The sequence below is a fragment of the Patiria miniata genome, unplaced genomic scaffold (genome assembly GCF_015706575.1).
Source record: "Patiria miniata isolate m_02_andy unplaced genomic scaffold, ASM1570657v1 HiC_scaffold_27, whole genome shotgun sequence".
Taxonomy (NCBI): domain Eukaryota; kingdom Metazoa; phylum Echinodermata; class Asteroidea; order Valvatida; family Asterinidae; genus Patiria; species Patiria miniata.
The window spans coordinates 1585506-1608013 of NW_024037066.1; the positions used below are offsets into that span (position 1 = coordinate 1585506).

At 42.1% G+C, this 22508-nt stretch overlaps 2 protein-coding genes across 3 annotated transcripts; one reads left to right on the plus strand and one right to left on the minus strand.

The window, feature by feature from the left end:
- Positions 1-3291: 3291 nt before the first annotated feature.
- On the minus strand, positions 3292-7273 carry LOC119734347. Its single transcript, XM_038207805.1, has 3 exons — positions 6595-7273; positions 3968-4234; positions 3292-3844 (listed from the first exon to the last, which is right to left on the minus strand). Exons 1-3 carry the CDS (start codon positions 6894-6896, stop codon positions 3307-3309), a joined length of 1107 nt encoding a protein of 368 aa, XP_038063733.1. The 5' UTR covers positions 6897-7273; the 3' UTR covers positions 3292-3306.
- Positions 7274-8479: 1206 nt separating this feature from the next.
- Positions 8480-21017, plus strand: LOC119734255 (serine/arginine-rich splicing factor 2-like). 2 transcript variants are annotated; one of them, XM_038207633.1, is made up of 3 exons: positions 8480-9008; positions 16570-16608; positions 20441-21017. In XM_038207633.1, exons 1-3 carry the CDS (start codon positions 8635-8637, stop codon positions 20706-20708), a joined length of 681 nt encoding a protein of 226 aa, XP_038063561.1. In that variant the 5' UTR covers positions 8480-8634; the 3' UTR covers positions 20709-21017. The 2 variants fall into 2 exon arrangements, with proteins under 2 accessions (XP_038063561.1, XP_038063560.1); XM_038207632.1 differs by having other exon boundaries at positions 8482-9008; positions 16561-16608.
- Positions 21018-22508: the final 1491 nt, after the last annotated feature.

Genomic DNA, 22508 nt, shown 5'->3' on the forward strand with positions numbered 1-22508 from the left:
CATGGAAAATTTGTTGTTAAATGTCACAATGCACCTGTTCTTTTTCAAAAAATACTACCACTACCAGGAATCCTTTTTTGTATCATGCTACCACAGGATTTACGGAGGGCCATTCAGGGATGAATACATTCCAGGTCTCTTGCTTACCTTTTAGTCCTCCTGTATCCTGTATCTTGGTGAATTCTGATGTTGCTCAATCGTTCTACTGGCGTCGGTCCGGTGTCTTCAGTTACTGCCAGCCCCATGATAGATGACATTTGGAGGCTGGCTTGGCAGGGCAGCTTGGGCAGGGGGCTGGGACTGAACTTGTTTACCGGGCTGGTTTTCCTTTCTTTGACTCGTCCAATCAGTAACGGCCCAGGCTGCTACGGAACGGGCGTCCACACCTGCAGGCAACAGGGTTGGAGCCTAGAGGTGTTGTATCAACTCCAGATATGATGCTGCCACCGGAACTAGAGTCGAGGTGGTGTCGAGCAGGAATGTCACCCTGCTGGTGTACAGTGTGTTTCTGCTCCCAAGTCTTCAGGAGGAGAGCTCTTTAGGATGGTAGTCTGACAGACAACCAACTAGTCGCCAAAAGTCATGGACCACTCATCATGGGCCGCCACTCTTGGTTGGCATGCAGAGTGGCGGCTAGTGCACATGGCAGGCTGATGAGGGTCCATTAGGGCGGCCGGAGATCTCTCTTAGGATTTTAGGATGGTAGTCTGACAGACAACCAGCTGTATGGTCGCCAAAAGTTGGTCATGGACCACTCATCATGGGCCGCCACTCTTGGTTGGCATGCAGAGTGGCGACTAGGGCACAGGGCCAGGACTGATGAGGGTCCATTAGGGCGGCCGGAGATCTCTCTTAGGAAGACTCGGAGGTGCTCGGGGATGATGACTTGACGTGGATGATCCTGCAAAATTAGTTGCAATTAATTAAATGCAAGGTATTTGGCGCACAGGTTTTTTCTCCGGACACTTGGCCTCCGTCAAATCAAAGGGGGGGGGGGGGGCTGGTTCCATCTGTCGATGGGGGCGCTGTTCAAAACCGACAATTATGCACACAAAGGGGCAATATATGGTGCTTTTCAGGGCGATACAATGTGCGAAATTCTGAAAAACGCACCCTAAACGGCAGATGCCACAAAAAAGGGCACCACTTCTTTTTTGAAAAGGGCACTTGTTCAGAAAAAAAGGGCACTTCGTTAAAAAAAGGCACTCTTTATAAACTATTGGGGGGGGGGGGGTAAGCCCGTTGAAAAAAAAGGCATTTGAATGGAAAAAGGCAGTCTTTACAAAATATTGGGGGGGGGGGTTAAATACCCCCTTACCCCCCGCTGGCTACGCCTATGATATATCCTTCTCATTACATACTCTGACTGTGTGCCGAATTCCATGCATCTATCATGTTAACAATCCCATCACCAATCTGACGTACTGTATTATAAGCAGACGTTTGAATAAAGAGAAGCACACTGATCAATAGACCTAAGACATAATGACGTCATGCTTTGTTTACATGTGCGCTTTCATATAGGAACCAGGTTGGGTTGAGAGCCACTCGTCCCCGCATGAATGTGTACATGTAAACAAAGCATGATGTCATCATGTCTTATTTAGGTGTATTAGATTGATTAGATGTATTGGTGATGGTGATTCTTCTGGTGCAGTTGACATCCTATATCCCACGTCACAAAGGGAAATGTTACAATGTAGGTACACGATTCTTTCTAACTACTACATTGTAATCTTTCTAACTACTACATTGTAATAATTATTGTCTTATTATTTTTTTTGGTAATTACTGAAGGGTTTACCGAGCCAAACTGATGAGGAAGAATATTTATCAGACTTTTCACGATTTGAACTATTTTGCGACATTCACCTTTGGAGTGATCCTCAGTTGCCATATCCCAGTAGAACGATGATCACCTTCATCGACAATAAGTCGCGCGATGATGTTACACCCCCTCCCCCTCCCCCTCCCCCCCCCCTCCTTCCCGTGTGGACTGCGTCTCTGCACCGAGTCTTCAGAAGGAGAGAGATCTTTTAGGCTGGCCGCCAAAAGTCGGTCATGGACCACTCATCATGGGCCGCCACTCTTGGTTGACATGAAGAGTGGCGACGTAGGGCACAGAGACAGGACTGATGAGGGTCCACTAGGGCGGCCGGAGATCTCTCTTCAGGAAGACAAGGAGGTACTTGGGGAGAGTCGCTTGACGTTGATGATCCTGCAAAATGAGTTTTCATGGAAAATTTGTTGTTAAATGTCACAATGCACCTGTTCTTTTTCAAAAAATACTACCACTACCAGGAATCCTTTTTTGTATCATGCTACCACAGGATTTACGGAGGGCCATTCAGGGATGAATACATTCCAGGTCTCTTGCTTACCTTTTAGTCCTCCTGTATCCTGTATCTTGGTGAATTCTGATGTTGCTCAATCGTTCTACTGGCGTCGGTCCGGTGTCTTCAGTTACTGCCAGCCCCATGATAGATGACATTTGGAGGCTGGCTTGGCAGGGCAGCTTGGGCAGGGGGCTGGGACTGAACTTGTTTACCGGGCTGGTTTTCCTTTCTTTGACTCGTCCAATCAGTAACGGCCCAGGCTGCTACGGAACGGGCGTCCACACCTGCAGGCAACAGGGTTGGAGCCTAGAGGTGTTGTATCAACTCCAGATATGATGCTGCCACCGGAACTAGAGTCGAGGTGGTGTCGAGCAGGAATGTCACCCTGCTGGTGTACAGTGTGTTTCTGCTCCCAAGTCTTCAGGAGGAGAGCTCTTTAGGATGGTAGTCTGACAGACAACCAACTAGTCGCCAAAAGTCATGGACCACTCATCATGGGCCGCCACTCTTGGTTGGCATGCAGAGTGGCGGCTAGTGCACATGGCAGGCTGATGAGGGTCCATTAGGGCGGCCGGAGATCTCTCTTAGGATTTTAGGATGGTAGTCTGACAGACAACCAGCTGTATGGTCGCCAAAAGTTGGTCATGGACCACTCATCATGGGCCGCCACTCTTGGTTGGCATGCAGAGTGGCGACTAGGGCACAGGGCCAGGACTGATGAGGGTCCATTAGGGCGGCCGGAGATCTCTCTTAGGAAGACTCGGAGGTGCTCGGGGATGATGACTTGACGTGGATGATCCTGCAAAATTAGTTTTCATTCAAGATTATTTTTTCTCTTACTACCATTAAAAGAAGATTTAAAGAGCTGATGCATACGCATCAACATATTCGTAGTTTTTTCCTTTGAAGATTTGTTAAAAACTTTCCAGGGATGAATACATCCTGTACACGTATGTATATCGTCTGTTGTTTACCTTTGAGTCCTCCTGTATCCTGTTTCTTGGTGAATTCTGACGTTGCTCAATCGTTCTACTGGCGTCGGTCCGGTGTCTTCAGCCAAGCCAGCCCCATGGCAGATGACGGTTGGAGGCTGGCTTGGCTGGGCAGCTTGGGCAAGGGGCTGGGACTGGACTTGTTGACCGGGCTGGTTTTCCTTTCTTTGACTTGTCCAATCAGTAACGGCCCAGGCTGCTACGGAGCGGGCGTCCACACCAGCAGGCAATAGGTTGGAGCCCAGAGATGTTGTATCAACCCCGCGTGGGATGCTGCCACCGGAACTAGAGGTGTTTGTTGAGGAGGTGTCAAGCAAGGGCGTAATCTTGCTAGTGTACCTCCCTGTATACGTGGCCTCTACTGACTTCCACCTGTCCCCCTCCTTGGTGCTTCCCGCTCCCCTGGTTGTCCCCTTTCCACGATGTTTTGTTGGTCCAGGGATGCCTGAAGTGAGATGGTTGGTGTCCACGTTGGAATTTGTGGCTACCTTTTCAGGTTGAGAGCCACCTGAAGATCTACGATGAAACAAGATGTTTTTGAATAATGTGAGGGCAAGAATGTTCATGTCAATTCATTTTGTCATCTTTTATTTCTAAACTTAACATGTAAAACAGATTCACACAGAGAGACTAATTTACCCATTTGCAACCTCATAGAAGCCTGGGGGACCGCCGGGTGGCATGGGTGTTCTCGATCCCTTATTCCAAAAATCCCTGAGGTATCCGCAGGCTCGTCGGAAAGGACCACCAAGTCCGCCCTTCTTGGCCAACCCAGAGGGTCTTCTTTTCCCCTCGTTAGCCTTCCCGTCCTCAGTACTGGGAGTTGAGGATTGCCTGCTCTGCTGGTCGTCACCCGGACTTGGGGTTGTTGCTGGACAGCTGGAGGAACCACCACTCTGCTGTGGGCTGTTCGTGTGAAAAAAAAATCATGTAGATTTTATTATTCCATTAAATTCCCTTTTTTTTTACTCAGTGCTTTGTCCTCAGAGATGCCTACATAACCCACAAACTGTATCAGCCTGGAGGTTCCGGGTTTGGTTGGTATCAAAAATAAAGGAAATAATGGTCATTGTGATTTTTGGCAAGGTATTCACCCCTGTAGTTGGAAAACATGTGAAAGCATTGCAGCGTCGGCAGCTTTTTGGGTGCTATCACTTTATAAAAAAAAATGGTTGCCAAAACATGCTTGTTACCACAGATAATATAGCATATTGGCGGCCATTTTGATTTTTTTTCAGTGATAGCACCCAAAAAATGCCACCGTTTACACTGCAAACTATCACACATTTTCCAACTCTAGATGTGCCTACCTTACAAAAATAGCTATGAGCATTGCTGCTTTCAGGTTTCAGGTTCAGGTTTATTTATTTCCACAGTATTAATCCAACAAAAGTTAATCATAGAAATAAATAAATAAATAAATAAATAAATTAATTAATATATAAAGATGCAATTAACGAACAAGTGATACTTACAAAAGCTAAGTTTAACTTACAGATGTGAACAAACAGAAACAGCCAAGTACCTAAAGGCATGGGCTATATACAATGTAGGCTCGCTGACTGGATTTAAATGAACAATTGCATTGCAGAGACTCAGCTATAAGCTTCTAACAAAATAGATTTGTAAATACGTTTAAAGGTCGAAATGTTTTTAGCGGCTTTAAGTTTATCAGGAACTGAATTCCAAAGCATGGGTCCCTCGTGTTTAACCGTTTTATGGGCAAAAGAAGTACGGGTGTATGGAATGTGAAAATTAGAGGCTTGAAGAGTAAAGTAAGAATGAATTTCGAGATTCCGAGAAAAAAAAATACTTTTAATGGAGGAAGGTATATTGTTACTGGCGACCTTGTACATGAGGGACCCAAGCTGATAATGATAAATATCATCGAGTTTTAAAGTTTTATGTTTTAAGAACAGGGGATCTGTATGTGCATTAAAATCTGAGAAGTTTATTATTCGAAGGGCCCGTTTCTGCAAGAGGAGAAGTCTGTTTAAATATTTGCCAGCGGCACCTCCCCATGCGATTATCCCATAATTAATGTATGATACAACCAGGGTACTGTACAGAGAATCAAGAACGGGTCCGGGAAAGAAATATTTAATCTTATTAATAACACCAATATTCCTAGCGATAATTTTACAAATATGATCGATATGACGATCATTTGATACCGGTGGTCGAATTTTTGGGCCGAAGCTGATAGCCTAGTATGAAATTCTGTTAATTTGGGAGAATTTGTTGAAATTCATACATCGATCATGGGTCTTTTAAGCTAGTTGAGATATACGACTTTTCAAGCCAATCTTTGAAAGATTTCAGAGAGGTTGGGTTCATTAGTGTAATCTCTTGTCCAGATATCAAATGTGGAAAGCAAACGTAAATCCACACGTAGCTTTTCAGAAGCCGATTTGAAATGTATGACGCCCGTCTTAGTCCTTTTTCCAAATAGGAAATAATAGTGCTGATAGAATTTATTGTGAAAGAGGTGAAATAAAATCATGCACCCTCAATAGTGAATAATTAAGTGATTGTCTTGTGTCATTTCCTTGACTGGTATCATTAGTGATAGTGTCGTCCGAAATAGCTTGATATAATTAACTGGGCTATTTCATGGACAGGTTCGATTTCATGTTATAATATTGATTACTCTAATTTAATGAGGTATATTGTGTGATTCATAATCTTCACTTCAACGATCTTCTGAACTGAATGCATGTAATTTGTGAAACCAGTTTTCTTGAGTGTTTATAGCCATATATCCGGTCCTTTTAATTTAATAAATGCTCCCATTGTCTGATCGTTCATTTCCTATTTTATCCAATTTGTCTGCACTGTTCATCATCAGTTTTTTATTTGATAGCTTGTATCATCTAAATGGTGTCAAGATGCATGTTTTCACTTGCTTATATACGCGCTACGCATGACGACCGCTTATCACGCGCGCGCCTGGTGACATAATGTCTATGGTAATAACCGATCATTGTTGACGTCACGGAATTTACTGTCATTAACTCAGTGGTCATTGTTGTTGATGAAGTTTAGTAAAGAAAAGCCGATGCTCACGATCGTCGTTAACTATTCTACTACGCCGGGAAAAGGGGGGAGGGGGCGGGGGAGGGGGCGGGGCGATCGAGGCTCGTAGTATAGTAAACGATGATTGCTTCGCGATCAAGTGCATGCCCGCTAAACGGTATACGGTGTGGGATCCCCGCCTGTAGGATCTTCTGGGGGGGGGGGGGGGCTTATCCCTCCGAAATTCTCACCTCGTTTTGATTTCCACCGACTTAACATCCACCACGTCCAGTGCCTCCCCCCTCTCCATGGCATCCAAGGAGTCAGTTTCCACCTCGGGCTCCCGAAGGCAGCAGTTGAGACGGCCCATCAGACTCCGAACACCCTTTCCTTTCTTCACGGGCGCGCTGCCAAATTCGGCCCGCGCGGATCTCGCCTTGGACTTGGCCGACTTGTTCTTTGGTTTCGGCCGTGTGTTCCAATCTACTGTCGGCGTGGGGGCTCCAAACATCGAAACCGACATGAAAATTCTCTGGTTAATGCCGTTGAACATGTCTGAAATTCACGTCCTCAACCAAAAAATATCACTCTGGAAATACCGCTGTGGCGCACATAACACGATACGTGAAATGTTGTGTTGTATGTTGACGCTTACGTTTCGCGTGACGTTGAGTCATGTTACTCTGCGCGATAATTTATGCATAAGCGAGACAATGGAAGGTTTATGAGACAATTAAAAAAATTATGACGCAAACAATGGTGTGTTTGCTGCCACCGTCCATTGAACGTCTCAAAAGTCTCGCAAAGGCGCGCGCGCATGCTCATCATTGACTTTTATGCTTGCCATCTTCAGTGGGCTTTTTTTCTTCGGATTTTGTTTTGTGGCCTTCAATGAGAGACTTTTGAGACGTTGGTGGCAGCAAACTCACCGCTACGGTCGACCCTTTCATGTTTAAGCTAAAGCTCGCATGCTCAACATGACGCAAACAATGAAAAAAAAGGGGGAAAAAAGGACCGGTGTGTTTGCTGCCACCAACGTCTAAAAAGTCTCCCATTGTTTCGGTTGTCCAAATAATTAATTGCAGGCGTCTGTGCTATAAGGGTGCAACCCTGCAAAAAAATCCCATAGACACTAGTGCTAAATGCGCAGGCTTCAAAATTCTTTTAAAAATACTCAGAATTCTTACAGGTATTCAAACTGCACTGAAAAATGATGATCAATGTGTCATCTTTCATTTTTGTTCATTTTTGGTGCGTTGACCATTGACATTTTGAGATATTCTCACCCGAAGAAGACGACCCCTAGTTTCCCCAAAGCGGAAAAGTAGCCATCTTGAAAAACGATCCTTCCACAACATGGCAAAATAGCGCCACTTTTGAGCCCAATATCATCCAAAATGCTCAGAATTGGAAGCCCCAAGTCCGGACCAAAGGTTCATCACCATATCTCTTCAATTCCCCAATTCTGTGGCTCTCAAAACTCTCTAATATAGAATATTTTGAGGGAATAACTTTTATTCAAGAGCTCGGCGGACGGATTTTTGACCTATTTACAGGCGTGTACCCATAAAGGGGGCTCTTTGGTGGCCCTGAAGGGACATCATATATTGCAAATATCTTTGCAAATATTTGTGATTTCATAACTTTTATCACAAATATCTTTGCAAAATGCAAATATTTTCAAACATATTTGTAAACATATTCGAAAATAGGTGCATTTTGCAAATATATGTGTAATGTGTGATGTTCCTTCAGCTTCAGGTCGGGTTCTTTTGATAATTGCGATGAGTCAGAAGAGACATTGTACGTCGCAAACATCTTTGCAAATATTTGTGATGTCGCAATTAAATATTGTTGCAAATGTCTTTGCAAATATTTGGGATATTGCAACATTTTATTGCAAATAACTGTATTTGCAAATATCTTGGAAAGAAGTTCGATATCAAAATATTATCTTTTCGATTTTGTTCTTGGTGACCGATGTTTTTTGTGCGTTTTAATTAAGTTTATACGGTGATGTCTCATTGGCCGCCCATACCATACCCGGGGCACGCGCGCGTGCGCACGCCAAAGTTACTTGTTTGTTCGCTGGTACCCTTCAACCAGACCGCCTTTCTTTTGTAAAGGCGAATGCTTACCGTGCATCCGATCGACGCCATGTCTTTTTCATTCAGCATTTTGCATCTGAAAGTCTCTGCACGTGTTGAGGAAAGTAGCTCGTTTCCTTGACCCAAAAATCCTGTATTGTGACATTTGCTACGTTTTTGACAGCCACAGATTACTACCTAAAGATGTCGCACGGGAGCGGCGGTGGCGGGCCTCCAGAAATAGAGGGAATGACGTCCCTGAAAGTGGACAATCTGACTTACCGCACAAAGCCCGAGGACCTGCACAAAGTCTTCTCGAAATATGGCGACGTGGGGGACGTGTACATCCCGCGCGATCGCTACACCAAGGAAAGCCGGGGCTTCGCGTTCGTCCGATTCTTCGACAAGCGAGACGCTGAAGATGCGATGGACTACATGGACGGAGCCGCCATGGACGGGAGGGAGTTGAGGGTGCAAATGGCGCGATATGGCCGGCCGTCTACGGACTACAACCGACGGCCACGCCGTTATGACCGCGGTGGAGGGGGCAGGAGTGGTGGATGGGACCGGCGCAGAAGGTAATTGCGGGAAGTCAAATATTTGTCATGTTTGTCCTGATCTTGTTCCATGATTGGTAATTGCGTATAATTTACAAACCCCTCTTTCTTTTAAGTTCATAGTGTGGAAAGAATTCCACACTCTGACGTAGCTGGAGTTACCCAGCCCTAAATTTTATCATGACATTGGGTTGTCATTTAGGGCTGGAGGAAGTTTTTCACTCGAACCAGCAGCGTTGGCAACCAAACTCACCCAAACCTTGCCTGGAATAACCATTACACAGGTCCTCGAAGTAAAAAACGATCCACGATGAAGATTCAGCCTACAATTGCAGTGAAAAAAGGAGGACAAATGGAGGAATAACCGTGCAGGCATGGGGAGGACTGCAATTGGTTTGTGCACAAACAAACTGCGTGTACAATGAATGGCGGTCGATTACCATGCACAGCGTGCTGGTACCAGTCGTTCTTGCCAGCTGCGCTGGCTGTTGGCGCATGACGTCACGGGGAAGCGTAACACCCGATTACTGTTTTATGCACTATCGGTTGCTGTTCCAGTACCATACCGCAGCCGTGATGCGAGTGGTAAACCTCATGTTAGTGCATGAAACAGTCATCGGGTGAATATAATTTACGATAATGGATGGACGGGTGACAAGTCTAATAAGCAGTGCGGTCAAGAACCTGATAGACATCAATGCAGTGTGCGCAGTGGAGTATTTATTATTTTCAATGGGTTTGCATCGCGTGTTTGTATCACATGTGGATGTGTGTGTATTGTACATGTAATGTGTGCAGTGCAGTGATGATCGTGAGCTAGCAATTTGCAAACACATTGGTGTCAATGTTGCCGTGATGAGACCCATCAGCAGTGCGAGATTTTGATCAAGGAATTTAAGAGCATGGTTGGAACAACTGGTAATGAAGTGTCACTGTGGATGGAAATCAGTTTGAGCTGCAGTAGTGCTTTGAAAAATAGCCACCACCAACACAAAAATGTTTTGGAAGCCTGGGAGTTTATAAGTAAGATTAGTAACTTAGCACCGTTAATATTTTTTTGTGAATTGTTTCTTTCTCTCTGCAAAAGTGCAAACATGCAAAAGTAACATCACACACAGAAAAACACATTATTGAATCAATCACGTGTGGATTATATTATTTAATGACCAGACATGTTTTTCCTCATTTTCCCCCCCATTTGTTTTCTTTACTGAAGCGACAAAATGTGCAAACATTAAAGAAATTACAAAAAGTTGCCATGGTTGATCCATAACTCTTAAATGTTTTTTGAACAATTGACATTTGGATCATCATAGGCGTTGCTGTGTGTGGGGGGGGGGGTATTTAAACACCCCCCCCCCCCAATATTTTGTAAAAACTGCCTTTTTGATTTTACGGAGCTTTTGATTTACCCCCAATATTTTGTAAAAACTGCCTTTTTTGATTTTACGGAGGCCAAGTGTCTTTGTGACTTTTTACCTTTTTTTGCAGTCGGACATGAGACGTGCACATTGTAGTTCTCAAAGCATGCGTGAAAGCCTGACACAATGAAAGCCCGATGCTGATAGGCTGATACAAACAAAATAATTTTTTTTTTTTTTTTTAACAGCCGATTAGCATCGAGCTTTCATTGCATCGAGCTTTCACTGTCACCATCTCGTTTTTGGAGCCTATTTTTTGGGTGTCATTGTCGTCTTTCACCCCGTTATTTTCCTCATAAATCAAAGCCCTGCCCTCTTTCCACAAAATTAAAGGGAATGTACAACTTTTGCTTTTGCTGCACTTTTCAGAAATAAATGGATTTGGAGGATTAGTATGTTATATAAACTATTGTTAAACTGACTGTTTCATGTTTTGGGCTTGTACATGCTGGAAAAACCAAGAAAACCTATCATGTTCTTGCAGTCTGGTTCCCTGACCCCACTTAAGATGAAACAAAGCAAATAATACATTTTGGCATGTTTGGGGAATTGTAAGGTCAGAGAATCAGTCTAGCAGGCTTGTACTCCTTCACAGGTGTGTGATCAATTGCAAAGAAAAGTCAGAATAACTAAATGTGAAAAATTAAGAACAGTTTTTGGAAAAAGCCAGTTTTCTCCAACTCTGGTCGGCCGACCAGCGTTGGAAAAATACAGTTTTTCTTGAAAATGTCAGCACACCAGGAGCCACAATTTTAAAGGATGCTTTAGACTGTCAGTCCCTAACAATTCAGTAAGGTAATTCCTGATAATTTGATCATTTCGTTTTTTGATGTTTGCAAATGTTGTATTTTCCCTTTAAACCTGCCAATATTCAAGAAGGTGTCACTACCAGCTGATCAAATGTGTTAGGAAATACATGTATTCCGTTACTTTTAAGAGTCATTTAGTCAGCTGTATTGGTGAGTCTTTGAACCTTATAGGAACGGGGTCCTAAAGATAACAATTACCTATACAAGGGCACAACGATTGATCTCCTTTATAATGGAGATCAAGGGATGGTCGAGTCGGTACAACAGTCGAGTTGGTAAATGGTCGAGTTGGTAAATGGTCGAGTTGGTAAATGGTCGAGTTGGTAAATGGTCGAGTTGGTAAATGGTCGAGTTGGTAAATGGTCGAGTTGGTAAATGGTCCAGTTGGTAAATGGTCGAGTTGGTAAATGGTCCAGTTGGTAAATGGTCCAGTTGGTAAATGGTCCAGTTGGTAAATGGTCCAGTTGGTAAATGGTCCAGTTGGTAAATGGTCCAGTTGGTAAATGGTCCAGTTGGTAAATGGTCCAGTTGGTAAATGGTCCAGTTGGTAAATGGTCCAGTTGGTAAATGGTCCAGTTGGTAAATGGTCCAGTTGGTTTGAGTCGATTTGGCAAACAGTCAAGTTGACCAGATACCTTTTTAAGTTCTGTTATTAAAAAAATGAAATTTTAGTACCCACTAGCGAGATGCTGTGCTTTGCGCGGCACCTGCTAGCTGGTCGGTGCGCCCTCAATTTGGCATTTTGAGTGCCAATGACCATGATGAGGCCAAACATACAAAATTGTGAGTTTACAGTAACCCGACCTACCTGGAGTTTTTGTGGCCAAATAACCCGCCTCAAAGTTTTTATGCCATTTTGCAGGAAAAATGTACATATACATCGTTAACCCTAACCCTGCTGAATCCAACAGGATCCAACTATGTCATATATACCCGATGGAGCCTGTTGGATTGAGCAGTAAACCCCTTGTGTACATTCTTAATGCAAAATGTTGGATTCAGCAGGCAACTGAACTGTATTTATATAGCCAAGTTGGACGCCGTTGGAACTAGCAGACTACATGTACTGAAAATAAGGCACAGTGGATTAAGCAGGAAACTCTGGTTGGACTCAGCATGGATTTTGCAGGGTAGTCCTGATAGGGGGTTAGTTTATGAGTCGCAGACATTGAAGAACATGCAAATGCACCAGGGTTGGCTGATTTAAATCACGTTGATTAAAATCACTGATTTAAATCACTAAATTTAAATCAAATGATTTTTTTTATAAAAATCACTGATTTAAATCACTTTTTTGTAAAAATCTTATTTTTGGCAAAATCAATTGATTGAGGGTCATTTTAATCATTTAAAACAACTGATTCCACTTTATTACAAAGTGTAAGATGTCGTTAACACATTCATACACCCATACTTCATCACCATCGACTCAATTTAGGTTTTGCATAATTACACAAAATCGTTGTTTTGATTAAGTCAAGATCTGAGTTTAAAAGTTTTCCTTCAAAGTTTTTAATTTTAAATAGAGCTCACTCACGTTTGCTTTAATCATTCCTTGATCTGTTTACAGCAATATTGTGAATCAACTGTGCTGGTGTAGGCTTACATGAACCATCAAAAGGTGTATTAAAAGTCCCAATTGATAGTCGTATTCCTAACGTTTCTCCCTACAAATTTAGATTGAGATTTGTATAAAACCTTGAAAAGGTGCAAGGCCTGATTTCTGTTCTCCACCTTGGACCATCAGTGCCGCCGGTTTTGAAATGAGAAGCATTTTTATGAAATGAACATGCCCACAGAGAACTGTCGTATTTTTCTTGTATACCATGCACAGGTACAGGTACCATAAATCAAGTTTTCATTCATATCCACACACAACGTATCTCAGCTGTATCAATCAAGCAATACACCTTTAACCCTAACTCCCTAGGCCTTTTTGCTAGGAAGTAGCCTCAATCCTGCAAAATCCTCCGATTGGCCTCATGGAAAAATAGCATATAGCCTCAGTCCTGCAAATTCCTCCGCTATTTCTTGAATATGGTCCATGGAGGGGTGACCACTGCCTGAATCCTGCAAAATCCTCCAGCTACAATGTATGACTGTCAATAGGCTGAGGCAGAGACAGTGACATACTGGAGCAGTGCGGAGGATGTCAAGTATAATCAAGGACTAAATTTATGCACGGCTGAGCATAAACAACACAAGGTCCGGCCCAAGACCTTGACACAGTGCGTACTCTGAAATCAGCAACGCACTTTTGCCATGTAACCTCAATCCTGCAAATTCCTCCAATTTGCAAAAAGGATTTTGGAGGATTCAGGGCGGTTAGGGTTAAAGTGTCTTCAGTATAAATGTACCATTGAAACAGTGAGGTAGACTACATGTAGAAGAAATCAAGTGATTTTTAAAATCACTTATTCAATACAATTTTATTTTTAAAGCATTTGTCAATTTATTGAGTTTTGTGGATGATGGGTATTATAGGAACCTGTAAACTCCTTTGTGATGCGTGTGAGGGTGCATGGGGAGATTTAGAAACATGTTTAGACATATCAATATTTTGAAAGTTAAAAAATCAAAACAATCTGATTTTAAATTAAAAAAATCTGATTTAAATCAAATAAATCCGATTTTTTTTTGATTTAAAAGAAAAAATCAAAAAAATCACCAACCCTAAAATGCACCAACTTGGGATGAAACAAAAACGACAAAATAAAAAAATTTCCTTACCTACCCCAGTGTTCTCCAACATGTAGAACAAACCTGGCGCCCCGCCATGCTTTCTGCGGCGCCCGCCATGTTTAAGAAGTCCCCGCCAAGCTTTAAATCCTGCCGCCAGGTTTAAATTTTTGACTCTACAGTGTACATTTACAACTAAAAGAATTTAGAAACAAGAATGACCACTTCATTTTCGAATAAAATTAAATGACTTCCCGCTGAACCTAGTCTAAGTTTGCGATGCGAGCGGATCATAACTCACTATTCTCTAGCTCTATGATCAATGCAGTTTAGTCTGGTTCTGACCATTCCGTTCTCCTCTATCATCATATTATTCGGGGATCGTCTGGTAACAAGATGTACCATTGTTCCATGCAAAATAATGCTACACGACCTACGTACTGTACGTATACGTACACGTACACACGTGTACTGCTTTGGACTGCAGGCCTGGCGACGTGCGTGGTGTTCTTATTCCTCCATGGTTAAATACGTTTGCGGAATTTGCAGCGGGCATTGGCATCGTTTTTAATAGTCTTTGACTAAAGGATGTTTTAAACGCTAGACTTCGGCGTTAACCCTAACCCCCTAGGCCCTTGTTGCTTACAACCATCCTCAATCCTCCAAAATCCTCCGAAATTTTTCAACTCCGCCTAAATTTTTCAAAATTGTCAGACAGTCCTGCCTCAAAATGCATTCATCCTCAATCCTCCAAAATCCTCCTCATCCCAAAACTTTGCACTCGTGTTTAAATGAAGGATAACCAACGCCAAATCCTTCAAAATCATCAGACAGTCCTGCCTCAAAATGCATTCATCCTCAATCCTCCAAAATCCTCTTGTGCTTCATTCACCATTCATCCTCAATCCTCCAAAATCCTCATGTGCTTCAATCACCATTCATCCTCAATCCTCCAGAATCCTCATTTGATTCAATCACCATTCATCCTCAATCCTCTAGAATCCTCCAAAACCGCCAGGAGGATTTTGGAGGAGTGAGGTGGGTTAGGGTTAAGGCTAACTTTTGTTGGATGTTGTATTCCATGAACTTCAGTTGTAGATAGCCTTATATAAATATAATAAAATGTTTCGTTTGCTTCCCAGTAAATTGCAGGGCTTGAAATGACGGCCAGTGCCGTCGTTGCCTTCTCACTGGCCGAGGTGCCCCACAAAAAATCCCCGTCTTCGGCGGCCAGTTTTGCCTTGCCCCATATTTACCTTGGCCGTCGTGCCCTTTTTGCAAAAACATCCATCAGCCTATAAAAACCACTACAATCCTTGATTTCAGTTGTTTTTCCACACATTGACAATGTATTTCGATGTCATCCCAGCCCGATCGGGGTTGTCTTAAAATCTCACTGAATCAATCACACGCACGGCCGGTGTAGCGTGAATATCCGACTCCATGAAATGTGGACTCATTGGTAGTACTGCGCACGCGTGAGTACGACACTAGGCTATTTTTAGGATCGTTTCGGGAGAGTGACCTGTCACGTTCGAGGGATCAACCAATAATAGGGAAATAGGGGTCCGATTTTCATAGGAGTCGGATTTTCATGTGACACCGGCCGTGGCCAAACACCAGCGATTCCCCATGCACTGTACGTAGTATGACTTTATTAGGTACACGATGTACACACACTGCACTGACAACTGAATCTCCAGTTCCGGAGTGTGCCGATACTTCAAGTAGCGACAACCCCGCCGCAAAAATATATATCTGTATTAGTACACACACACACCAGCAGGAGTACGTACGGCAGAACTTACGTGCAGCCAACCGACTTTCTTTTTCTCAGTGCTTGCACGCGCGGTACACAATATAATACGCATTGATGTTCTAGTACGAGGCAAATGAGCTCGAGGGCAAAACACGCGTGCACATGGTGTTCCGATCATGCCGATTGTCAAAAGTTATAAATGGCGATCGTGTATGGGCCCGGTTCCCTAAGAGAACAAAATCCACTTTTAATTTATTTGACTTACCAAACTAGTTGGCGACATTAAGAACATACAGGTAGGTCATAAATGGAGGGAAATTTGGGGGGGAAATGACGATGACAACGACAAAACGCAACATGAAAATAAAGATGACGATCGCACGGCACCGGCACCACCCATAAAATCGCATACAAAAACCGTAATTTGTATCCTTTTTTTTTTTTCAAAATTACAAAAAGGTGTCATTTGATCTGAGAGAAGTCTGCTTTAGGTTGAAAAAGTAATTTTTGAATGCTAAAAAAATCGGGGGAACTGGCCTGGAATCGCCTCAGATTGCACCACAGAGCATCTAGAATCCGGTTGTAGTTTCTTCAAAAATATTAATTAATTTTCTTACACCAAATGTTAAATTAAAATACTTGTATACTATCATCCTACTTTGTAATGAAGAGATGTCGTCTTTTCTTCTGGATTAATGGTTGCAGAGAGGTTTATTTTTTAGAAGGTAAGTAAAGCGAAGTAGGTCAACTTTATAGCTGTGTATTTTCCCCGACATATTTTGTAAGGACTGACCATGTAGACTGGTTCTCTGTTCCAGGAGGCTGATCGCAGTCACATCACACTAATATTGACATATCTTTTCTGTTTGTCTTTTCTTTCTTGGTAATTTTCTTTTTTCTTCAAGGGATTCCAGGTCGCGTTCTCGATCACACTCCAGAGGAAGACGTGGCAGGTAATAATAATTCAATTTTGAGTAATCTTGCAAACCCATGCAATGACAATTGCTTAGTTTGGCACAGATATTCAACACTTTTGGTTCCTCTTATGTAAAACTTGGATTAACCCTAACTCCCTATGCATTTTTGCTAGGATGTAACCTCAATCCTGCACCATCCTCCAACTGCCTCCATTTAAAAAAAACCATATCCTCAATCCTGCAAAATCCTCCGTTATTTCTTGAATGTGGCCCTTAGAGGGGTGACCACCGCCTCAAAACTGCAAAATCCTCCGGCTGCGACTGTTGGTATGTTGAGGCAGATGCAGTGACATCCTGGAGCAGTGCGGAGGATTTCAAGTATAATCAAGGACCAAATTTATGCAACACAAGGTTCGGCCCAAGAACTTAACACTGTGTCCTCCGAAATCAGCAACGCACTTTTGCCATGTAACCTCAATCCTGCAAATTCCTCCAATTTGCAAAATAAGGCAACTTTTTTTGGCCATTCAGCCCTAATCCTACAAAATCCTCCAGAACTGCCCGGAGGATTGAGACAGTTATTTTTCAACAGTTTAGTGTTGGGTTATTCCAGTTTTATTCCAAATATTTGAATATTTGATTTTGAAAGACACAGATCAAGTTGAAACTTTGGCCAGCCTGAAAGGCAATATACAACATTTGCAAATTTCCAAAAGCAGAACAACTAAATTATGACAATGGAATACTCTACTTAATAGTAACATCGAGGCACTTGGTATGCTGACATTTTCAAGAAAGGTTCAATTTTTATATCATTTTCACACGATGGTCGGCTGACCATCGTTGGAATTATTATTTTTTTCTTCCAAATACTGCAACCAATTACACAAATTTAGTTAGTCCACATTTTGTTTGCAATTGGTTACGCATCTGTGAGCGGGTGCAAGCCAGATAGACTGGTTCCCTGACCTTACCATTCCCCGACATCTATAATCCCTGTTTCATCTGAAGTGGGGGTCAGGTAACCAGACTATACGAACACGATTTGTGTTGGTGGTGTTTCCAGCATTGATGAATACAAAACTTGAACAAAACAAATCATGGTGACAGTATTTGCAATAGAATACAATAGTCCTACTAACCCCAAATCCATCCATTTCTGATCAATTACAGCACAAGCAAATGATGTACAGTCGAACACCTTTAGAACAAAGTCCTTGGGACTTTACAAATTCCCTTGTTATAACAGGTACATTGAATTAACAGTAATGGAAGACGAAGGAAAACAAAGACTTGGGACCTTCAATTTTGCTTGTTATAAGCAGGTGTTGTATTAACAGTGCTCTTCTTATCAGGGTTCGACTGTAGATTCCCGTTAACTTAACGCCTAACAGCATTTGCATTCATGTCCCTTATATTAACCCAAAATGGCATCATAACAGTGCACTTAGTTATTCAAAAATATGGCCTAATGAATGTGTAGACCTTAATCAGGGTAAACCATCTTGAAAATCAAATTGAGGCATATAATATACATAATTAAAGTTATTCCACCCTTCTTCAAAATACAATGAGATGTGACCTACCTAGAGTGTTGATTGATGATTTTAGGAATTTGAGCTATCCATACATTTGTAATTGTGTCAGTCTGCTGTGACTTTCCAAAAGTCACTGGTGCACTGCACACACTATTGACGCCGCCATGTTTGTTTGCGTAACATGCCTTCCTTTGATTTTCAAGATGGCGTACCCTGATAAAGGTCTATTACAGCCTCGACTCCATGGGCGCGTACGCGCTCCTTACATTAACCCCTGGCCGTGATGATGACGTAAATGATGCTGATTGGCTATTCACAGCGTACTGCGCACGCATTTAGAAGATTGCACGCCGGGCGCGCCTATAATGCGCTCGCGTGCTTTGCACGTAACATAACGTACGAACAAAAAATTGTTATTCAAAAGACGCGATGCCTGTACGATATGGATTATGGCAGCCTCGTTTTTCGCTAAAAAAAACCCTGTATCTTCGGTTGTAAAGGGACAAAAGGGGTACGTACATTTAATACAAATCTTTGCTAAATAACGCAACGTCCAAACGTTTTGTTTGAAAGGATTGATTCTTCAAAATCACAACTTTTAAGACTTTAAAGATGGAGTCGGCACGTAAAACGGATAAACTGCAGCCTAATTATAATGTGCCATATTTTGACACATTTAAATTACACAATTCCAGGGGTTATGATCGCACGAGGCATGATGGGAAACAACATGGCGCAGCACGATCGTACCCATGGGGAACGAGGTTGGGTCTATTACCACAAGTGTATAGCATTTTGTGGAGCCACACTATACTGATCCAATTTTGAAGTTCTTAACCACTTCGCGCTGGGATTATTTTTGCTAAAAACTATTTTTGCAATAGGCAGAATTTTGCAGCAAGGTACAGCCAAATGCCACAAATACTGATTCAGAAAAGTCATTTCAATGGTATTTCAACGATAGGCGCTATTTCTTGCTGAAACTTTATATGCAGTACTTATGCAACCCACACCATCACACGCCTAAAATCTTCTCGAGAAGTGCGAATAATCGCAAGCCTGAATCCCACTGTACCGCACACCTCGGCACACATTTACGGCAACATTTTACTTAATAATTTGTAAAAAAAAATTAAAAAAAGTATGTCGGTGAAGAGAAAAAACAAAGACAAGATGAATATCATAAAAAGTACAAGATTGTTCAGTTCCAACTTAGACCACAGAATCACAACCCTAGAAAAAGCACGCGCCCTTTTGGTGTGCTTTTTGCACATGCCTTTGATTTTCAAATCAGAAGGTTTGCAAAGGTTTCAATACTCAGGCGTGCACTGTAGGTACAGTAGGTCCTGCATAATGGCCAATTTAAGATTAAAACACGGTCCACCTCCATACCACAGACGTCACCCGGAGGCGAGTTGAGGCAATCTTGACGTTTTAACCTATCAGCCATGCCTGTTCACAAAAACAGTCAGTGCGTGTCATTACGTTCTCTGACGCGATCTGGTCAAGACATTTTTTTCTTTTCATTTTTTGTTTTCATCGTGATGTAACATTTTCATCTCTTCAAGGTTCCATCTGTGTTGGAATGCTATTGGCTGAATTGCTTTGAGTGTTTTGTGTCTTCACAAGATTAACCCTAACCGAACTCAACCCATCAAAGCCCAACAGCAGGTTTTGTTTAAAGCTATAGTCCATCATTTGTAATTTGTGCATTTTGTTCGTTTGAAGCAACAAAAGGGTTCAAAATCTAATGAAGGATACTGAACAACTAACCTGATGAAGTTTCAGCTAAGCTTCAGCTGTACATTCCGAGAAAAACAGCATTCTAAGATCTCAATTTCAAATCGAAAGTTACTGAATCATGTTTTGAATTGTTTTGAATTGCAGCTATACGCAACATAGCGCACTGATCCGACGAATTATAACAACCTTCTTAAGAATCACCGTTGGAAATGCCTTCTTTCGTTGATTACTTCAAAATGACAGCTTCCCAGAAGGAATAATTTCACAGGGAGTTTAGTTCCCTCACTATCTTTCAACCAAGTTTGTTTTTCAACAATAATTACGCCAGTTACTTTTCGGATGGCTGCAAATGATGGACTATAGCTTCAAATCTGTTGGGATAGGTAAAGTACCCCTTAAATGATGGTCTTTTACATTGGGTTTGGCAGACCTCCAGAAACTAAGTCCAACAGTGTGTGTGTGTGTGATTTCCCACGTGGGTGTTGGAATTGGCCAGAGTGGGTGTGGTTCCTAGTAAATTATGCTAGGGAGTGAGGGTTAAAGTATTCCTTGACTTTTACAACTCTCTTGATTTTCTCCTTGTGCAGATCTCGTTCCCGCTCGCCTCGCCGCTCTCCCCGGCGCTCCCCACGCAGGTCACCACCCTACCGTCGGCGCCGGTCCCCGTCTCACTCCAGGAGCCGTTCCCGCAGCCCGCCTCGCCGGTCTCACTCCCACTCCCCAGCCAAGCGTAGGAGCAACAGCCGCAGTCGCTCTCGTTCTGGCTCCAAGTCACCCCGGCAGAGGATGCGATCACCTTCACGATCCCGCTCCCGCTCTCGCTCTAAATCCGGCTCCTACAGCTGCAAGGATTAAGATGCAAGGATGGAGGCGAAGAGCTGTGTGCTACCCCCATCGCCCGGCATCAGCGTCTTGGCCTCGAGATGCTTGACATCAACAGACCTCCGATCTGATGATGCCCGACGCCTGATTTTTAAGGTCAAGATAACGTTTTAAAATTGTTCACTTAAAATCAATATTACATAAAGAATGCAGTGCATGTTGAATAACTGTAGGTACAATGTAAATGGACATTGCAACTTCAAAGGGGACTACATTCGTATTTTATCATCATAACTAGCTGGATTATATGAATCTGCAGAGCTGGACATTGCATTTGTATGAGGAATGTCGGAAGGGATTTACTTAGTTCTTACTTGTAAACTTTTGATTTAGAGCACCATATATAAATTGTTGTATTATACACAGAAAGCATATTTTGAGGGTGTTTGTTACTACAGGGTGAGTCAAAAAGAAGTTGACCGGGATTGGTGATGTTTTTCAAAACAAACAAATGACATTGAAAACCCCAGTGAAGCACATATTAAACGAGCATTCTTTTTTGCTTATCTGAAAAAAAGAATGAAACAAATTGATCATTCCTAAAGAGAAGTAATGCCTGTTTTACTGAAAGCACTCATGTTTGCAGCTGTCCATGGAATGTTAATGTACACAGCTAAAATGCTTACTTTACATTTGTTTGTTCAAGTATTCCGTGGACAGCTTGCAAAATGAGTACCTTTATTAAAATAGACATAACTCCTCTTAGGAATGATCAATTTGTTTCATTCTTTATTTTTCTAATAAGCAGGAGAGAGTACTTGTTAAATATATGCTTTACTGAACTTTTGAGTGTCATTTGTTTGTTTTGAAAAACATCACCAATCCCGGTCAACTTCTTTTTGACTCACCCTGTACAGTGCATATGTGTAGGTCTCTTTTATTTTTGCTTGACTAGTTTCATTTTCACATATTCATGTGCTTTTTTGCTCATACTAGGGTAACCTTCACTATGAACATCTCTAATGTCAAGTATCCCACAAAACTTAAAAGTAAAAGTCAAAATCAGCAAAACTTTAAACCTGGATTCTGTCGGTTTGCGGGCAGTATTGCAAAGTCTGCAGCGACACTGCGACAAACATCTATTTGGGGGGGAAAAGATACAAATTGCACCTATTTTTTTACATGGATTGACAGTTTTTGTCACCCTGATTTTGGTTTTCTATAAGTTGATTGAATGCAATCCTATTAATCTAAGTATAAAGGGATTTTATGTTATTGTTGGTCAGATATGCAAATGGATATTTTTTTCTTGTGTTTACATTGATGAAAAGGGGTACCGAAACTGTAAAGTCACATTGATTGTTGTGGGCAGAGATGAAACGACTAATATGTAAACATTTATTCAAACATGAACATAGAAAACTTTCAATATTTGCTTTTGAGTTTCACTTGTCAACAAAATATGATTTGTTTGTTATGTGTAATTGTGGGGTGTTTCTTTTTAGCGAAATGTTTAATTTTGATTCCGTCTCAAGAAGAAAGAAAAATTGCTCCTTGAGTTTTTGCCCTGAGATCTACAAACCCTCTCATAAAATATCAAGTTATTTGAGATAATTTTTTGAATTGATTGTTGTAGGAAATCTGGATTATTCAAAACAAGAAGGGCTGTTGTAAATTTGACGCCAATTTCATGTACATGGGCAATTCCACAATTACTTGCATTACCCATTTGTGTGTCCTTTTACATTGATTGTTGTGGTCTTCATACTGGTTGGACTACCTTTTAACTTTTTTGCATACACATAGCCAATATTTAAAGTGTTTTTCCTGATG